The sequence below is a fragment of the Salmo salar genome, chromosome 24, assembly GCF_965601325.2.
Source record: "Salmo salar chromosome 24, fSalSal1, whole genome shotgun sequence".
NCBI lineage: Eukaryota > Metazoa > Chordata > Actinopteri > Salmoniformes > Salmonidae > Salmo > Salmo salar.
This window is the reverse complement of record NC_138314.1, coordinates 20,938,073-20,952,721: the sequence shown is the minus strand read 5'-3', so window position 1 is coordinate 20,952,721 and position 14,649 is coordinate 20,938,073. Positions and strand designations below refer to the sequence as shown.

At 45.9% G+C, this 14,649-nt stretch overlaps 1 protein-coding gene across 2 annotated transcripts in view; it reads left to right on the top strand.

Annotated features, from left to right (window-relative positions):
• Positions 1 to 14,649, top strand: part of tcf7l1b (transcription factor 7 like 1b) — a 47,166-nt gene that overhangs the window by 21,508 nt on the left and 11,009 nt on the right. For both annotated transcript variants that reach the window (XM_014172030.3, XM_082968565.1), the window contains exon 4: positions 6,116 to 6,199. In XM_014172030.3, coding sequence (XP_014027505.1) covers positions 6,116 to 6,199 — 84 coding nt within the window. The remainder of the gene's footprint in view (positions 1 to 6,115; positions 6,200 to 14,649) is intronic.

The following is a 14,649-nucleotide window of genomic DNA, read 5'->3' as shown; positions in this document are numbered from 1 at the left end:
CAGAATTCTAATCATTTGTTCACTGCAAATTGACTACACCTTAGCCCCAAAATAGATTGTTTTGAACATAAGAATCATTTCATAACTAGATTACATTGAAACATGATCACTTGTCTCTTTTTTTTTCTTTTTTTCGTGGGAATACTTGGAGAACCAATTTTCGAAATGAAACACATTTTTAACAGAATTCCTGGTAATTGTAGCAACCTCTGGCCTAAATGTTCTGTTATTTTGCAGAGAGAACATGTCATTCCCATTTGGATTTGAAGCTTCCTCACCGTACTTAAAGTTCTTCATGAGGAACACTGATCTTTTGCCAATATACAGTGCATTTGGAAAGTATTCATACCCCTTTCCCTTTTCCACATTTTGTTACGTTACAGCCTTATTCTAAAATGTATTAAATTACACACAATCTATACACAATACCTCAAAATGACAAAGCGAAAACAGGTTTTTAGAAATGTTTGCAACAAATAAAAATGTACGGAAATACTTTATTTACATAAGTATTCAGACCCTTTGCTATGAGACTTGAAATTGAGCTCCGGTGCATCCTGTTTCCATTGATCATCCTAGATGTTTCTACAACTTGATTGGAGTCCACCTGTGGTAAATTCAAATGATTGGACATGATTTGGAAAGGCACACACATGTCCATATAAGGTCCCACAGTTGACAGTGCAAGTCAGAGCAAAACCTAAAAATAAATACAAATAAAATAAAACCCATGAGATGGAAGGACTTGTCTGTAGAGCTCGGAGACAGGATTGTGTCGAGGCACAGATCTGGGGAAGGGTACCTAAAAATGTCTGCAGCATTGAAGGTCCCCAAGAACACAGTGGCCTCCGTCATTTTTAAATGGAAGAAGTTTGGAACCACCAAGACTTTTCCTAAGCTGGCTGCCCGGCCAAACTGAGCAATCGGGGGAGAAGGGACTTGATCAGTGAGGTGACCAAGAACCCGATGAGAGCTCCAGAGTTCCTCTGTGGAGATGGGAAAACCTTCCAGAAGGACAACCATCTCTGCAGTGCTCCACCAATCACGCCTTTATGGTAGAGTGGTCAGACGGAAGCCACTCCTCAGTAAAAAGCACATTACAGCCCGCTTGGAGTTTGCCAAAAGGCACCTAAAGGTCTCTCAGACCATGATAAACAAGATTCTCTGGTCTGACCAAGATTGAACTCTTTGGCCTGAATGCCAGGTGTCACGTCTGGAGGAAACCTGGCACCATCCCTATGGTGGTGGTAGCATCATGCTGTGGGGATGTTTTTCAGCGGTATGGACAGGGAGGCTAGTCAGGATCGAGGGAAATATGAACGGAGCAAAGTACAGAGAGATTCTTGATGAAAACCTGCTCCAGAGTGCTCAGGACCTCAGACTGGGGTGAAGGTTCACCTTCCAACAGGACAACAACCCTAAGCACACAGCCAAGACAACGCAGGAATGGATTCAGGACAAGTCTCTGAATGTCCTTGAGTGGCCCAGCCAGAGCCCGGACTTGAACCCGATCAAACCTCTCTGGAGAGACCTGAAAATAGCTGTGGATTAACGCTCCCCATCCAACCTGACCGAACTTGAGAGGATCTGCAGAGAAGAATGGGAGAAACTCCCCAAATACAGGTGTGCCAAGCTTGTAGCGTCATACCCAGGAAGAATCGAGTCTGTAATCACTGGCAAAGATGACGTAAATGTAAATGTGCTTCAACAAAGTACAGGGGGTCTAAATACTTATGTAAATGTGATATTTCTGTTTTTTCATTTTAATCCATTTTCAAATAAGGCTGTAACAAAATGTGGAAAAAGTTAAGCGGTCTGAATACTTTCCGAATGTACTGTATTTGTGTGTGTGTGTGTGTGTGTAAGAGTGTGTCAGGAAAGATTTACAAGAAGCATTTGAATAACTTAGGCTCCTCTGAGTTGATCCCTGAGTTGTTTTTCTCCCTCTTGCTCTCCTTGTCTCCCCTACCACAGCCCACTGGACTGTTCTTGCTCTCCTTGTCTCCCCTACCACAGCCCACTGGACTGTTCTTGCTCTCCTTGTCTCCCCTACCACAGCCCACTGGACTGTTCTTGCTCTCCTTGTCTCCCCTACCACAGCCCACTGGACTGTTCTTGCTCTCCTTGTCTCCCCTACCACAGCCCACTGGACTGTTCTTGCTCTCCTTGTCTCCCCTACCACAGCCCACTGGACTGTTCTTGCTCTCCTTGTCTCCCCTACCACAGCCCACTGGACTGTTCTTGCTCTCCTTGTCTCCCCTACCACAGCCCACTGGACTGTTCTTGCTCTCCTTGTCTCCCCTACCACAGCCCACTGGACTGTTCTTGCTCTCCTTGTCTCCCCTACCACAGCCCACTGGACTGTTCTTGCTCTCCTTGTCTCCCCTACCACAGCCCACTGGACTGTTCTTGCTCTCCTTGTCTCCCCTACCACAGCCCACTGGACTGTTCTTGCTCTCCTTGTCTCCCCTACCACAGCCCACTGGACTGTTCTTGCTCTCCTTGTCTCCCCTACCACAGCCCACTGGACTGTTCTTGCTCTCCTTGTCTCCCCTACCACAGCCCACTGGACTGTTCTTGCTCTCCTTGTCTCCCCTACCACAGCCCACTGGACTGTTCTTGCTCTCCTTGTCTCCCCTACCACAGCCCACTGGACTGTTCTTGCTCTCCTTGTCTCCCCTACCACAGCCCACTGGACTGTTCTTGCTCTCCTTGTCTCCCCTACCACAGCCCACTGGACTGTTCTTGCTCTCCTTGTCTCCCCTACCACAGCCCACTGGACTGTTCTTGCTCTCCTTGTCTCCCCTACCACAGCCCACTGGACTGTTCTTGCTCTCCTTGTCTCCCCTACCACAGCCCACTGGACTGTTCTTGCTCTCCTTGTCTCCCCTACCACAGCCCACTGGACTGTTCTTGCTCTCCTTGTCTCCCCTACCACAGCCCACTGGACTGTTCTTGCTCTCCTTGTCTCCCCTACCACAGCCCACTGGACTGTTCTTGCTCTCCTTGTCTCCCCTACCACAGCCCACTGGACTGTTCTTGCTCTCCTTGTCTCCCCTACCACAGCCCACTGGACTGTTCTTGCTCTCCTTGTCTCCCCTACCACAGCCCACTGGACTGTTCTTGCTCTCCTTGTCTCCCCTACCACAGCCCACTGGACTGTTCTTGCTCTCCTTGTCTCCCCTACCACAGCCCACTGGACTGTTCTTGCTCTCCTTGTCTCCCCTACCACAGCCCACTGGACTGTTCTTGCTCTCCTTGTCTCCCCTACCACAGCCCACTGGACTGTTCTTGCTCTCCTTGTCTCCCCTACCACAGCCCACTGGACTGTTCTTGCTCTCCTTGTCTCCCCTACCACAGCCCACTGGACTGTTCTTGCTCTCCTTGTCTCCCCTACCACAGCCCACTGGACTGTTCTTGCTCTCCTTGTCTCCCCTACCACAGCCCACTGGACTGTTCTTGCTCTCCTTGTCTCCCCTACCACAGCCCACTGGACTGTTCTTGCTCTCCTTGTCTCCCCTACCACAGCCCACTGGACTGTTCTTGCTCTCCTTGTCTCCCCTACCACAGCCCACTGGACTGTTCTTGCTCTCTTGTTAGTGAGTGAGTGAGTGAGTTGTGTGTAGTTGACTACAGTGAGGTAGGGTGTGTACGGTTGAGTAGACATTTGTAGGGAGGGTAGTGGAAGATGGTAGTTTGAGGGTTTCTTTCTCTAACCAGCCGCTCCATAGAGTACAGTGGCAATTATTTAAAGGAGGCTGACTCTTCTGAATATAAAAGTGCCTTAGGGCATGTTCCCCAGTCCTGGCAGAAGCTGTCAAATAAGGGAAGGAGGGGGTGGGAGAGCTGGGGGAAGGCATGGTCAGGGTAGACCAAACGCTCACAATAGGGCTTGTTTCGTTTGTGGAGGGACTCGTGAATGACATAGATTAGACAGTGAAAACTGTATTGTTTTTTAGTTTTTTTTTCTCCCAGAAAGCAGCATTCATTAGGCAGTATGCACAGCGCATAATACATGTTCAATGGGGAGCTAGCAGCCTCTAAAAGCAAGGGCCTTCTGACAGTTGTATGGACTTGGGCCCATTAGTTGGAACCTGCGATTCAGCCTTGAGCAGTGTGGTGAAAATGAAAAGGGCTGATGTCAACTCCAAGAATTCCCCCCTTTTAGATGGAATAAGGGTCCCCCTCCCTCCTCCCTCAGTACTCTATTGGACCCCAGCTGTCAGGAAACAATACCCTCTGCCTGCTCCGACAAACTCATTCCTGAATGTTTTTTTCCCTTCTCTCCCTTTCCCCCTGCTGCTATAATGTCTGTTCCATTTTTAACCCACAGTCATCCAAGTTTCCTTCCTCTCTACAAACTCGGAGTGATGAATGAAGCTTTAAAAATCAAATCCTGCACAGATGATTGATAACTCTTTTAAGCCTTGAATTGGCTTTTGCCATCTTTCACATGCATGCAGTGAGTTTTCCCCACCATATATACATCACTTTATGCAACAGTATAATTTATTAATGAAAGTGCACAGCCTTGGTTTATATAATATGAGGAAACGTGCCATGTCTTATTGTACAATATGGCCGTTTCCCATGCAAAATACTATTTTTCATTTGTTTGATTCTGGGATGTGGATTTGAGAAGTTAAACAGCAGGACACAATGAGGGTATGAGTCGTGTGTGTGTGTGTGTGTGTGTGTGTGTGTGTGTGTGTGTGTGTGTGTGTGTGTGTGTGTGTGTGTGTGTGTGTGTGTGTGTGTGTGTGTGTGTGTGTGTGTGTGTGTGTGTGTGTGTGTGTGTGAGAGAGAGCGGGCATGTATGTTTAAGTGCACTAGCCCCTGAAACAGCTGAGCTGTTAAAATGGTCTTAACCTTTTAGATCAGTGCAGTGAAACAGTCAAAGGTCCACTGATAAGACCTAAGCATAGGTGGCTGAGGTTGGTTACAGGGACCATCATTCTCTCTCTATGTAGCCCGCTTCTGACCTCGCCATTTTGGGGAGTGTCACACTCAACATAAATTCAACTACTGAGTAATGTGCTAAACTTCTGGCAACTAGTGGATCCATTACTAAACAGCAATGCTGCTACATTACTAATGACACATGCAGAGGTGTTGGAATCACGTTGGTATTCAGATGAACTTTGATACCACATGTCTATGTGTGCTCGCACAAATGCAGCATACGCTGAAATGAAAACCCTTTTAATGAATTTGAAGTCGTTGGATACCATGGAGAAAATCCACATGCATGACAATCTGCTGTATCCGGTATTTAAACTGATTCACAAACCAGATGGTGGAGCTCTGCATCGAACAGATCACCAGCTCCACACAGCACCAGCTCCACACAGCACCAGCTCCACACAGCACCAAGACTGATAGGGAAAATATATTTGAAACATGTTGCTTTCAGGAGATAAAACAACTCCTGTATACATGATCATGTTCCAAAGTGAGGATGCATGGGCTGGGCTGCTATAAAATAACAATTAGTGTTTTCCTTTCCCCCCCAAAATGAAAGGAAAACACTAATGCTCCATATAATGATAACTATGATAACAAGGAAAGTGGATTAGTTTGGTTTGGGTCAAAAGGCCAAAACAATTCACCAGGATGCCATAGGCTTAGTGTTGAGACCCCACCCCTGCCTTTCCCTCCCGTTCTGATGGAGCTTCCTTCCAGCTGTCCCTTCCCACCCGCTAGTCGATGGGCGCCCACAGCTGGACTCTTGTTTTTTCTCTGACAAAGGGCGATTTCACAGTCCCCCTCCAGTCTGCTGTGTTCACTTCCCTCTCCTCCGCGCTGCCGAAAGCCGGTGTCTGACTCCAACAACATGATTCTCATACAGGTGTCTGTCAGAGTTCTGGCTCTCTGCTGGCTCCCACACCATTTATGACATGGTCTGCTCTGGAATAGATCAACCATATTTCATGCAATTCAGTCTCATCAAGTATTAGCGAGTTGGTCTAAACACATTACAGCAAAGCCTTTTCACTCTTTTCACCCCCCCCCCCCCGTCCCCCTCCCCCTTACATGTTTTTGTATGCTTGTCCTTACTGTATTATTTCAATGTCCAGACATGTGTGTTTCATGTTACTTATTCTTCACCCCACAGTACCTGCAGATGAAATGGCCTCTACTGGATGTCCCTGGAGCTGCCGGACTCAAAGACCCCCGCTCCCCCACCCCAGGACACCTAGTGAGTACACCACACCATCCATCCAGCCATCCCCGCTCCCCCACCCCAGGACACCTAGTGAGTACACCACACCATCCATCCAGCCATCCCCGCTCCCCCACCCCAGGACACCTAGTGAGTACACCACACCATCCATCCAGCCATCCCCGCTCCCCCACCCCAGGACACCTAGTGAGTACACCACACCATCCATCCAGCCACCCCTGCTCCCCCACCCCAGGACACCTAGTGAGTACACCACACCAGCCATCCAGCCACCCCAGGACACCTAGTGAGTACACCACACCACACCATCCATCCAGCCACCCCCGCTCCCCCACCCCAGGACACCTAGTGAGTACACCACACCAGCCATCCAGCCACTCACTGTGTCTAGTAAAGGCTCCCAGCACCCTCTTCTACTACTACTACATCATTACAACAGTCATCTAGTTATTCCATACCATGAAGTGGGGAGGAAGTAGAGCAGCGTATCGTGCCTCATATCTGGGGTTAGGGAAGTGATCTGTAGTTGTGCTCAGCCAGCCACCCATGGTTACCACACTGTGGTTAAATAATCACAGTGACTCAGCCTGTGACCTTAGTGATTCCGGCTAGACGGGTCTGTTTAGTTTGTGGTGTGTTTGTCGGATCGCATAAACACAATGATGCACTTGACAAAGTCTTCATTGAGTGGCGTCAATGGGAAGCTGTTGTCAGTGGGAGCAGTGCATGTCTTGCCCTGGGGAATCCAGAGCTTCTCTGTGGCTGACTTCCCTCTCAATTGGAAGCCAATTAAATATATTTTATTACAGTGCTGACCTGTCAGTGATGACCTGTCAGTGACTCTCTGTGAGTATGGCTCGTTTGTCTGCGGGACACAGGGCTCGCTGTGCCCTGTTTTGTTCCTGCCAATGGATTTTATTTTATTTACTTAATATATGACATTATGAAATGCATGGGCCTGTATTGTAGGGCAGCAAAAAAATGTGAATAAGGAGCAGAGTAATTGCATTTGAAGTAGGAGGAAATGAAAGGGGCTATTGAAGAGTTGACGAGGAACCTGAGGTCTTTGGCTTGGTTCCATGCTGCCCTACCTTGGCTGAACTCAAGATTTGCATAAAAGAAACCTACGAATGTTTCTCTGCGACGAGCCTTCTATATCTGTGCAACCTTCATCTTTATTGAATGTCCATTGAACCAGGAAGGTTGATAGAGAGAGACTTATAGTGAATGAGGACCAGGACTTTGACATTCAGACGTGAAGGATTTAGTTGATTTTGAAGGAGAATATTTTACTTATTTTAATTGCATAACTTTAGATTTTGTAGTGGACAGTTTGCTTGTTCTGATTTCAAGTCACGGTCTCCTTTCTCGTTTATATTTTCTTGCCCTTCAGCTACATCTCTTCTGGCAACAGCGTATTTTACAGTGGTCATGTTAACCAGAAGAGGAAGTAGCCAAGAGAAAATCCGGTGATCTGAGAGACAAGGTCATCAGATGTGTGAGCAGAAGCGTCCTCTGATACCCAGGCCATTCAGACTGAAACGCCCCACTGTGCCCTTACCCCCACCATCCACCACCTCCCTCCCACCCACACACACACACCATGGCCATAAGCCCACATGCCCCTCTGGTGAGCTGCTGCCAGGGAGCCAGGCTGATTATGTGCTCATTACCCCAGCAGCAGAGAGGGGGAGCAGGAGGCAGGCACCCCAGGCCTGCAGGGCCCAGGCACTGCACTAATGAGAGCAGGGGGAGCGGATGGGGTCCGTGGGGGTCCAGGGATTACTGCCCAGGGGCCAGGGGCCAGAGCCAGCCAGCCAGAGGGACCTGAGGAGAGGGAGCCGGGGGACAGCAGCATCTTTATGTATTCTTGCTCTCTTCTGCAAGCACTCATTACATGTTATAATTGTATATTCATGACGGCTGGTGTGGAGACGAGTTTTTGTCTGGTATTGATTATGTGGGACTTCTGGGGATGACCGTCAAGTATCTTCCACTGTTCATGCACATATGGCTCTTAATTGATATGACTTATCTGCCCTCGAATGTGTTTGTTGAAAGGCCTTCTCCTCCCTTAGTGTCTTTGCTGATTTAATATTTAGCTGCAGCACTACAGCAGTAATGAGATGATGATGCCGTTGGTTATGATCAGATTCCTGGTGCCTCAGATCATTAATTGTCCCTCACGGTGCCTGGCCTGCAGCAGACAACAATGTGCATTGTAATGAATGATGGAGCTGGTCTCACTAGGACTCCTCTCGTTGTGTTAGTGGACCAGGAGTGAGAGGAGTCTGAAATAGAAATGAAACCCTTCTGTGCATTTGAGAAGCCCGGGAACAGGGAAGGCTGTCTGTCCTGTCGCTGCTGTGCAGATTGGGTCCATAAGGCCTGTATGCTAATCAGAGCCTGCTCCGGCCGAGATCCTCAATTATTCACGAGACAGGTTTATTTAGCATTCAGTTAGTATTGCTTTTGGAAGTATGGGGGCGGGGTTTGGGGTTGGGGTGGGGGGCTGGATGTGGAGAAGGGAACAAGCTTGTCTGTGAATACCACCCCACCGCCCCAATATCACACCCTGTGTTCAGAGAGCTGCCTATTCATGCATTATACATCAAAGGCGATGGAAGGCCAGGTGATGCATTGTGGGTGTCAGCCTCAGCCTTGTCAGTCACCAGTATGCCAGCCGGACTAGACTGGACAGGGAGAGAGCCGCCTGCCTTCTGGCTCCTCAGATCACAGCAGCAATAACACACTCCTCAGACTAGACTAACTCTGCCTAATCATCACCATGGTGATCAAGCTGTGTCAATAGCACACACATCTGCTCATTCAAGTCATTCTACCATTCCTACTGATTTTTCCATGTTAGACATGTCGTTGGTAACAAGTGACTCACTGTTAAGCAAGTTTACGAAGTAATGTGACTTCCTAACGAGGTCTTATAGTCCTGACTTCAGTGTCTATCTGCCCGGTTCTGTCTTCAGATGAGCAGCACTCACAGCTCAAATATGGCGTCCTGTTCTGAATTTGGCGAAGGTAGAATAATTGTTTTCTCTGTGTTTCAATGCCCCATTACAGCGCAGTCATGATGACAGGAGCGCTGTCTTGGTCCCCGTGTGTCAGCAGCATGTCATAATTCACTTAGTGGAGTATGACGGTCACCTGGTTGCTTGTTAATTGAATTGAAGGGGTAAGACCTCAGCATTGCCATGGATTTCCATTCCAATGATGGCTTCTCCATGAAGTGCCCGTGCATTTTAACACATTAGACTGAGTAGAAGTTTTTGTAAAGACGTCGACAGAGAACGGTACAGGTTGGGTTTGCCAAAGATACTTTCTGCTAGCTCGCAGTCCAAAATAGTTTGAAAGACCTTTGACTGGGTGTCCTCTGAGATTTGCCAGTGTTGCATTACGCATTGAACAACCAGAGTCCATCATGAAATCAAAGGCTTTGGGAAGCCTGAACTGAATACTGATGGGAAGGCTGCAGTCCTTCCATGGCTCTGCGGAAACACTGCTTTTATAGACACACACCGATAGGAATCAGGTCCCAATATCCAAGTACATAGCCACTAATAAACAAGAAAGTGCACTTGTTCCCTCAATATTTGGGGGCACTGAGCAAATTTCAGGTCTGCTGAGCGCAAACTTGAACGTTGTGAAAATTCTGTGCAACTTCTGGGACGCGTTTATTGTGAAGACTGAGGCTGTACTTGCTTTAAGTTACAGTTATAACAGTGGCCAAGTAGGCTACTGTGGTCATAATGTAGGCCTATCAAGTGGCCTACCATCAAAAACAATAGAGAAAATGCATCCCATAACATTTTAACATGGAAATAGCTGTTCTATCATTCAGCCTACAGTAGCAGCCAATGTGGGGTGTTCATTGTAGGCAAACATTCCGTAATACTTTTGGAAAAAATATGCAGGGCTTGACATTTATCCACTTGTCCTTCAGACAAGGAGGTGACTGAAAATGTGCTGTTTGATGCAAGAAACCACTTTACAAAATAAAGTTAATTATTATTCCCATACCATTATTACAGAGAATCAGAAAAATTATGCTTCCTTCTGCCTATTGGCTACTTTAGTCTCAAAGTACAACACTGTCCCATTAAGACAGAAAAAATGCTCTTTACCTGACTCGCTTTTCAAAGATGGATAGAAATGCTTTTTGTGTTCTTGTAGGAAGCAACCACTCCCCCATTGCTGATTTAGAAATGAGCTATAACTGGGCTAATAACTCACTTATTAGCAATGTATATGAACAAATGTGCACGTGTGGCTACATGCTGCTCTCGCTTTGATCTCAAAACAAGCGCATTTACTCACCACCATTAATGCTGTAATGTAACACTGTCCAGTTAAAAGTGAATTTCACACATCCATATATGGCAATGGTCTATTTGCATATAGGGATAGTGCAGCTCTGATTGGTTATGCATCACTGGTCTGTAGAGTATGGGCTGAGTCGTGCCTGTCAATGCAATAGAATCCTACTCCGGTGCGTTCTGCCTACAAGAAAATCTCTTGCATAGTTATTTTTGTTTCGGTATGTTTCATTGAAAGTGGCTAATATTCGCAATACCCACAGTAGAGGGAGACGTTGACAGTGTTAAAGGGGAAAAATAGAAAGTTGAGTGAAGTTCAACCTCGTGCTTCTCTGCGCTGGCTGATATTTCTTCTGAAAGGCAGTCCCAGGGGAGCTGCACGCCCTCCCGCAGATTAGAGGGAACATTGCATAGAAGGTATCTTTATCAAAAGGTCAAACGTATAGGAATTTGATTATATAATTATATATTATTTGTTTATATACCATGTTAATGATTTAGACGTTGATGAATAATTATTCTCTGCTACCTCTTTTAACCTCTCTGGTTTCATTGGGACGCTAGCGTCCCACCTCGACAACAGCCAGTGAAATTGCAGGGCACCAAATTCAAACAACAGAAATCCCATAATTAAAATTCCTCAAACATACAAGTATTATACACCATTTTAAAGATACACTTCTTGTTAATCCAACCACAGTGTCCAATTTCAAAAAGGCTTTACGGCGAAAGCACACCATGCGATTATGTTAGGACAGCGCCTAGCCACAAGAAACCATACAGACATTTTCCAGCCAAGGAGAGGACTCACAAAAGTTAAATTTATTACTTACCTTTGATGATTTTCATCTGGTGGCACTCCCAGGACTCCATGTTACACAATAAATGTTTGTTTTGTTCGATAATGTCCCTCTTTATGTCCAAAAACCTCAGTTTTGTTGGTGCGTTTAATTCAGTAATCCAAAAGGCACAAAGCGCGCACTCAACATCCAGGCGAAAAGTCAAGAAAGTACAATAAAAGTTCGTAGAAACATGTCAAACCATGTTTAAAATCAATCCTCAGGTTGTTTTTGTCATAAATAATCAATAATATTTCAACCGGACAAAAGCTTCGTCAATAGAAAAGGAGAAACAAGAAAGGCGCACTTCCGATCACGCGCTGAACTCATGTCTGGAAATTTCCACTGTCCACTCATTGAAAGTGCTGTATCTCCCTCATTTTTCAGAGTAAAAGCCTGAAACAATGCCTAAAAACTGGCCACATGTAGAAGAAGCCATAGAGATCGTGAACTGGGTCCTAAGTCTTTGTATGGTGGATAGGCTTTCAATGGAAAAACAGCCTTTCAAAATAATAGTACTTCCTGGATGGATTTTCCTCGGGTTTTCGCCTGCCATATCAGTTCTGTTATACTCACAGACATTATTTTAACAGTTTTGGAAACTTTAGAGTGTTTTCTATCCAAATCTACCAATTATATGCATATCTTAGCTTCTGGGCCTGAGTAGCAGGCAGTTTAATTTAGGCACGCTTTTCATCCAGAATTCCGATTGCTGCCCCCTACCCTAGTGAAGTTAATCAATTCACCATGTTTTTAGCTTGCCCTCTCAATTCTTCAGGTGACCTAGGTGAAACACTAAATGATTTATTGGTGTCTAGCCACTGCAAAGTGACACAGCCATTTTCTTAACCTTAAACATTATTGCCATTGACCCTTTCAGAGGGGATGACTGGTCAGACAAACTGGCGTAGCTTCTCTGTGATTAATTGCATAGTATTTGGTGGGTTGATTCTAAAATCATGTGATACGGTCAGTCAACTCTTAACGTCTGTTTCCTTTTGTCATTGACAAACAAGGCTTGGATTTCTCAGCATGCCATGCAATCTTTTCACTCTTTCTTTCCTGGAGTTTTGAAAGGCCTCTGAACTTCCCAACCTGAAGTGATTGCGTAGTAGAAAGGCATACACATAGTTTGTTCTGCGCTCTCTTCCCCATCGGCGGTTTGTGTAGTAATTCAATTCAGATGTGCAGGATCCAAAAACATGTTTGCTTGAATGAAATCCACCCCTACACCCATCTGCACTGGCTCAGCAACTTTTCTTCCTGTTACCGTGTCGACTCAAATCTAATACCATTAGTCAGTGTTGCCACACGCCATTTGTGAAGGCATTGTGTTTTGGTACAGTGGATTGGGCAGTTTTCAACATGTAGGCAGGTCACTGCAGAGCCCATCTGGCTCCAGATTGCTCTTTCTCTGTCCCGGCCGTCACGTAGATGTTTATATTTGAAACATGGCTTATGTTCCATGTGGTTTCCTTAATACGCAATGCCCATGTGATCATGAAGCCAAGCTGTCATGGGTAGGAGGGTTATTAGAGGATGAATAGAGGTATTGATGGGCTAGAGTCTATTGACCTAGAGTCTATTGACACACCTGGAATCTAATGCTGCGTTTAGGGATGCAAAACCACCTGTTGGCAAAGCGGGACAAGAAAGCAAGAATGATGGTGACAGCAAAAGCAAGAAAAACGACAGTATGCGTTGCTATGGAGATTTCAGTAAACAAACAGTGCAAATCAACATCCGGTAGAAAACAATGCTGCAGCAGACGGCAAAACTTTAAATATTTTAACTCTGGGGGCAAGTCTCGTCTTCCGCCGCCATCCTCTACAGCATTTACATTCGGGGTCTCATTGAAAAGAATGACATCTGGTTTGCTGTCTACCTCGTACCATCTAAACGCAGCATAAGAAAAAAAAATCCCCATCAAAATCAGTCAGTTTAAGCTAGAAATATAGTATCTAGCTTTTTGAATGGGCTGCATCTCAATCCACTGCATCCCCATATGTCGCCCTTCCACTCCTGCGGTGGAAAGTGGCAGAGCTACAGCGCTGTTTGTCAGACGAGGAGACTTCTTGGTCTTCTCACAAAAAGCACTGTAGCATCTAAACGGTTTGGTCTTCAAACTGATATGACCACTCTATAGAAAGACTCTATAGAAAGGGAAGACTCTCACAAACACGGTGGTGTTCTCCGTTTTGCTCTTGCAAGCCCCACGGGACTCATCTAAAGTTGATGTCCCAACATTTGTCTGTTGCGTCCGAACCGTTTGGGCTACAAACTAATATGACCCCACTGTAGAAAGGGGAGACACTCTTGAACACAATGGTGTAGTAGTAGTAACCAAAACCGTGTTAAACAATTCAAAATATATTTTCTATTTGAGATTCTTCAAAGTAGGCACCCTTTGCCTTGATGACAGCTTTGCACACTCTTAGCATTCTCTCAACCAGCTTCATGAGGTAGTCACCTGGAATGCATTTCAATTAACAGGTGTGCCTTGTTAAAAGTTCATGCGTTTGAGCCAATCAGTTGTGTTGTGACATGGTAGGGGTGGTATACAGAAGATAGTCCTATTTGGTAAAATACCAAGTCCATATTATGGCAAGAACAGCTCAAATAAGCAAAGAGAAATAACAGTCCATCATTACCTTAAGACATGACGGTCAGTCAATATGTAAAATGTCAAGAACTTTGAAAGTTCCTTCAAGTGCAGTCGCAAAAACCACCAAGTGCTATGATGAACTGGCTCTCATGAAGACCGCAACTGGAAAGGAAGACCCAGAGTTACCTCTGCTGCAGAGGATGAGGTCATTAGTGTTACCAGCATCAGAAATTGCAGCCCAAATAAATGCTTCAGAGTTCAAGTAACAGACACATCTCAACATCAACTGTTCAGAGGAGACTACATGAATAAGGCCTTCATGGTTGAATTTCTGCAAAGAAACCACTACTAAAGGACACCAATTAGAAGAAGAGACTTGCTTGGGCCAAGAAACACATGCAGTGGACATTAGACCGGTGGAAATCTGTCCTTTGGTCTGATGAGTCCAAATTTGAGATTTTTGGTTCCAACCACCGTGTCTTTGTGAGACGCAGAGTAGGGGAATGGATTATCTCTGCATGTGTGGTTCCCACAGTGAAGCATGGAGGAGGAGGAGGTTTGATGGTGTGGGGGTGCTTTGCTGGTGACACTGTCTGATTTATTTAGAATTCAAGGCACACTTAACCAGCATGGCTACCACAGCATTCTGCAGCGATACGCCATCCCATCTGGTTTGCGCTTCGTGGGGCT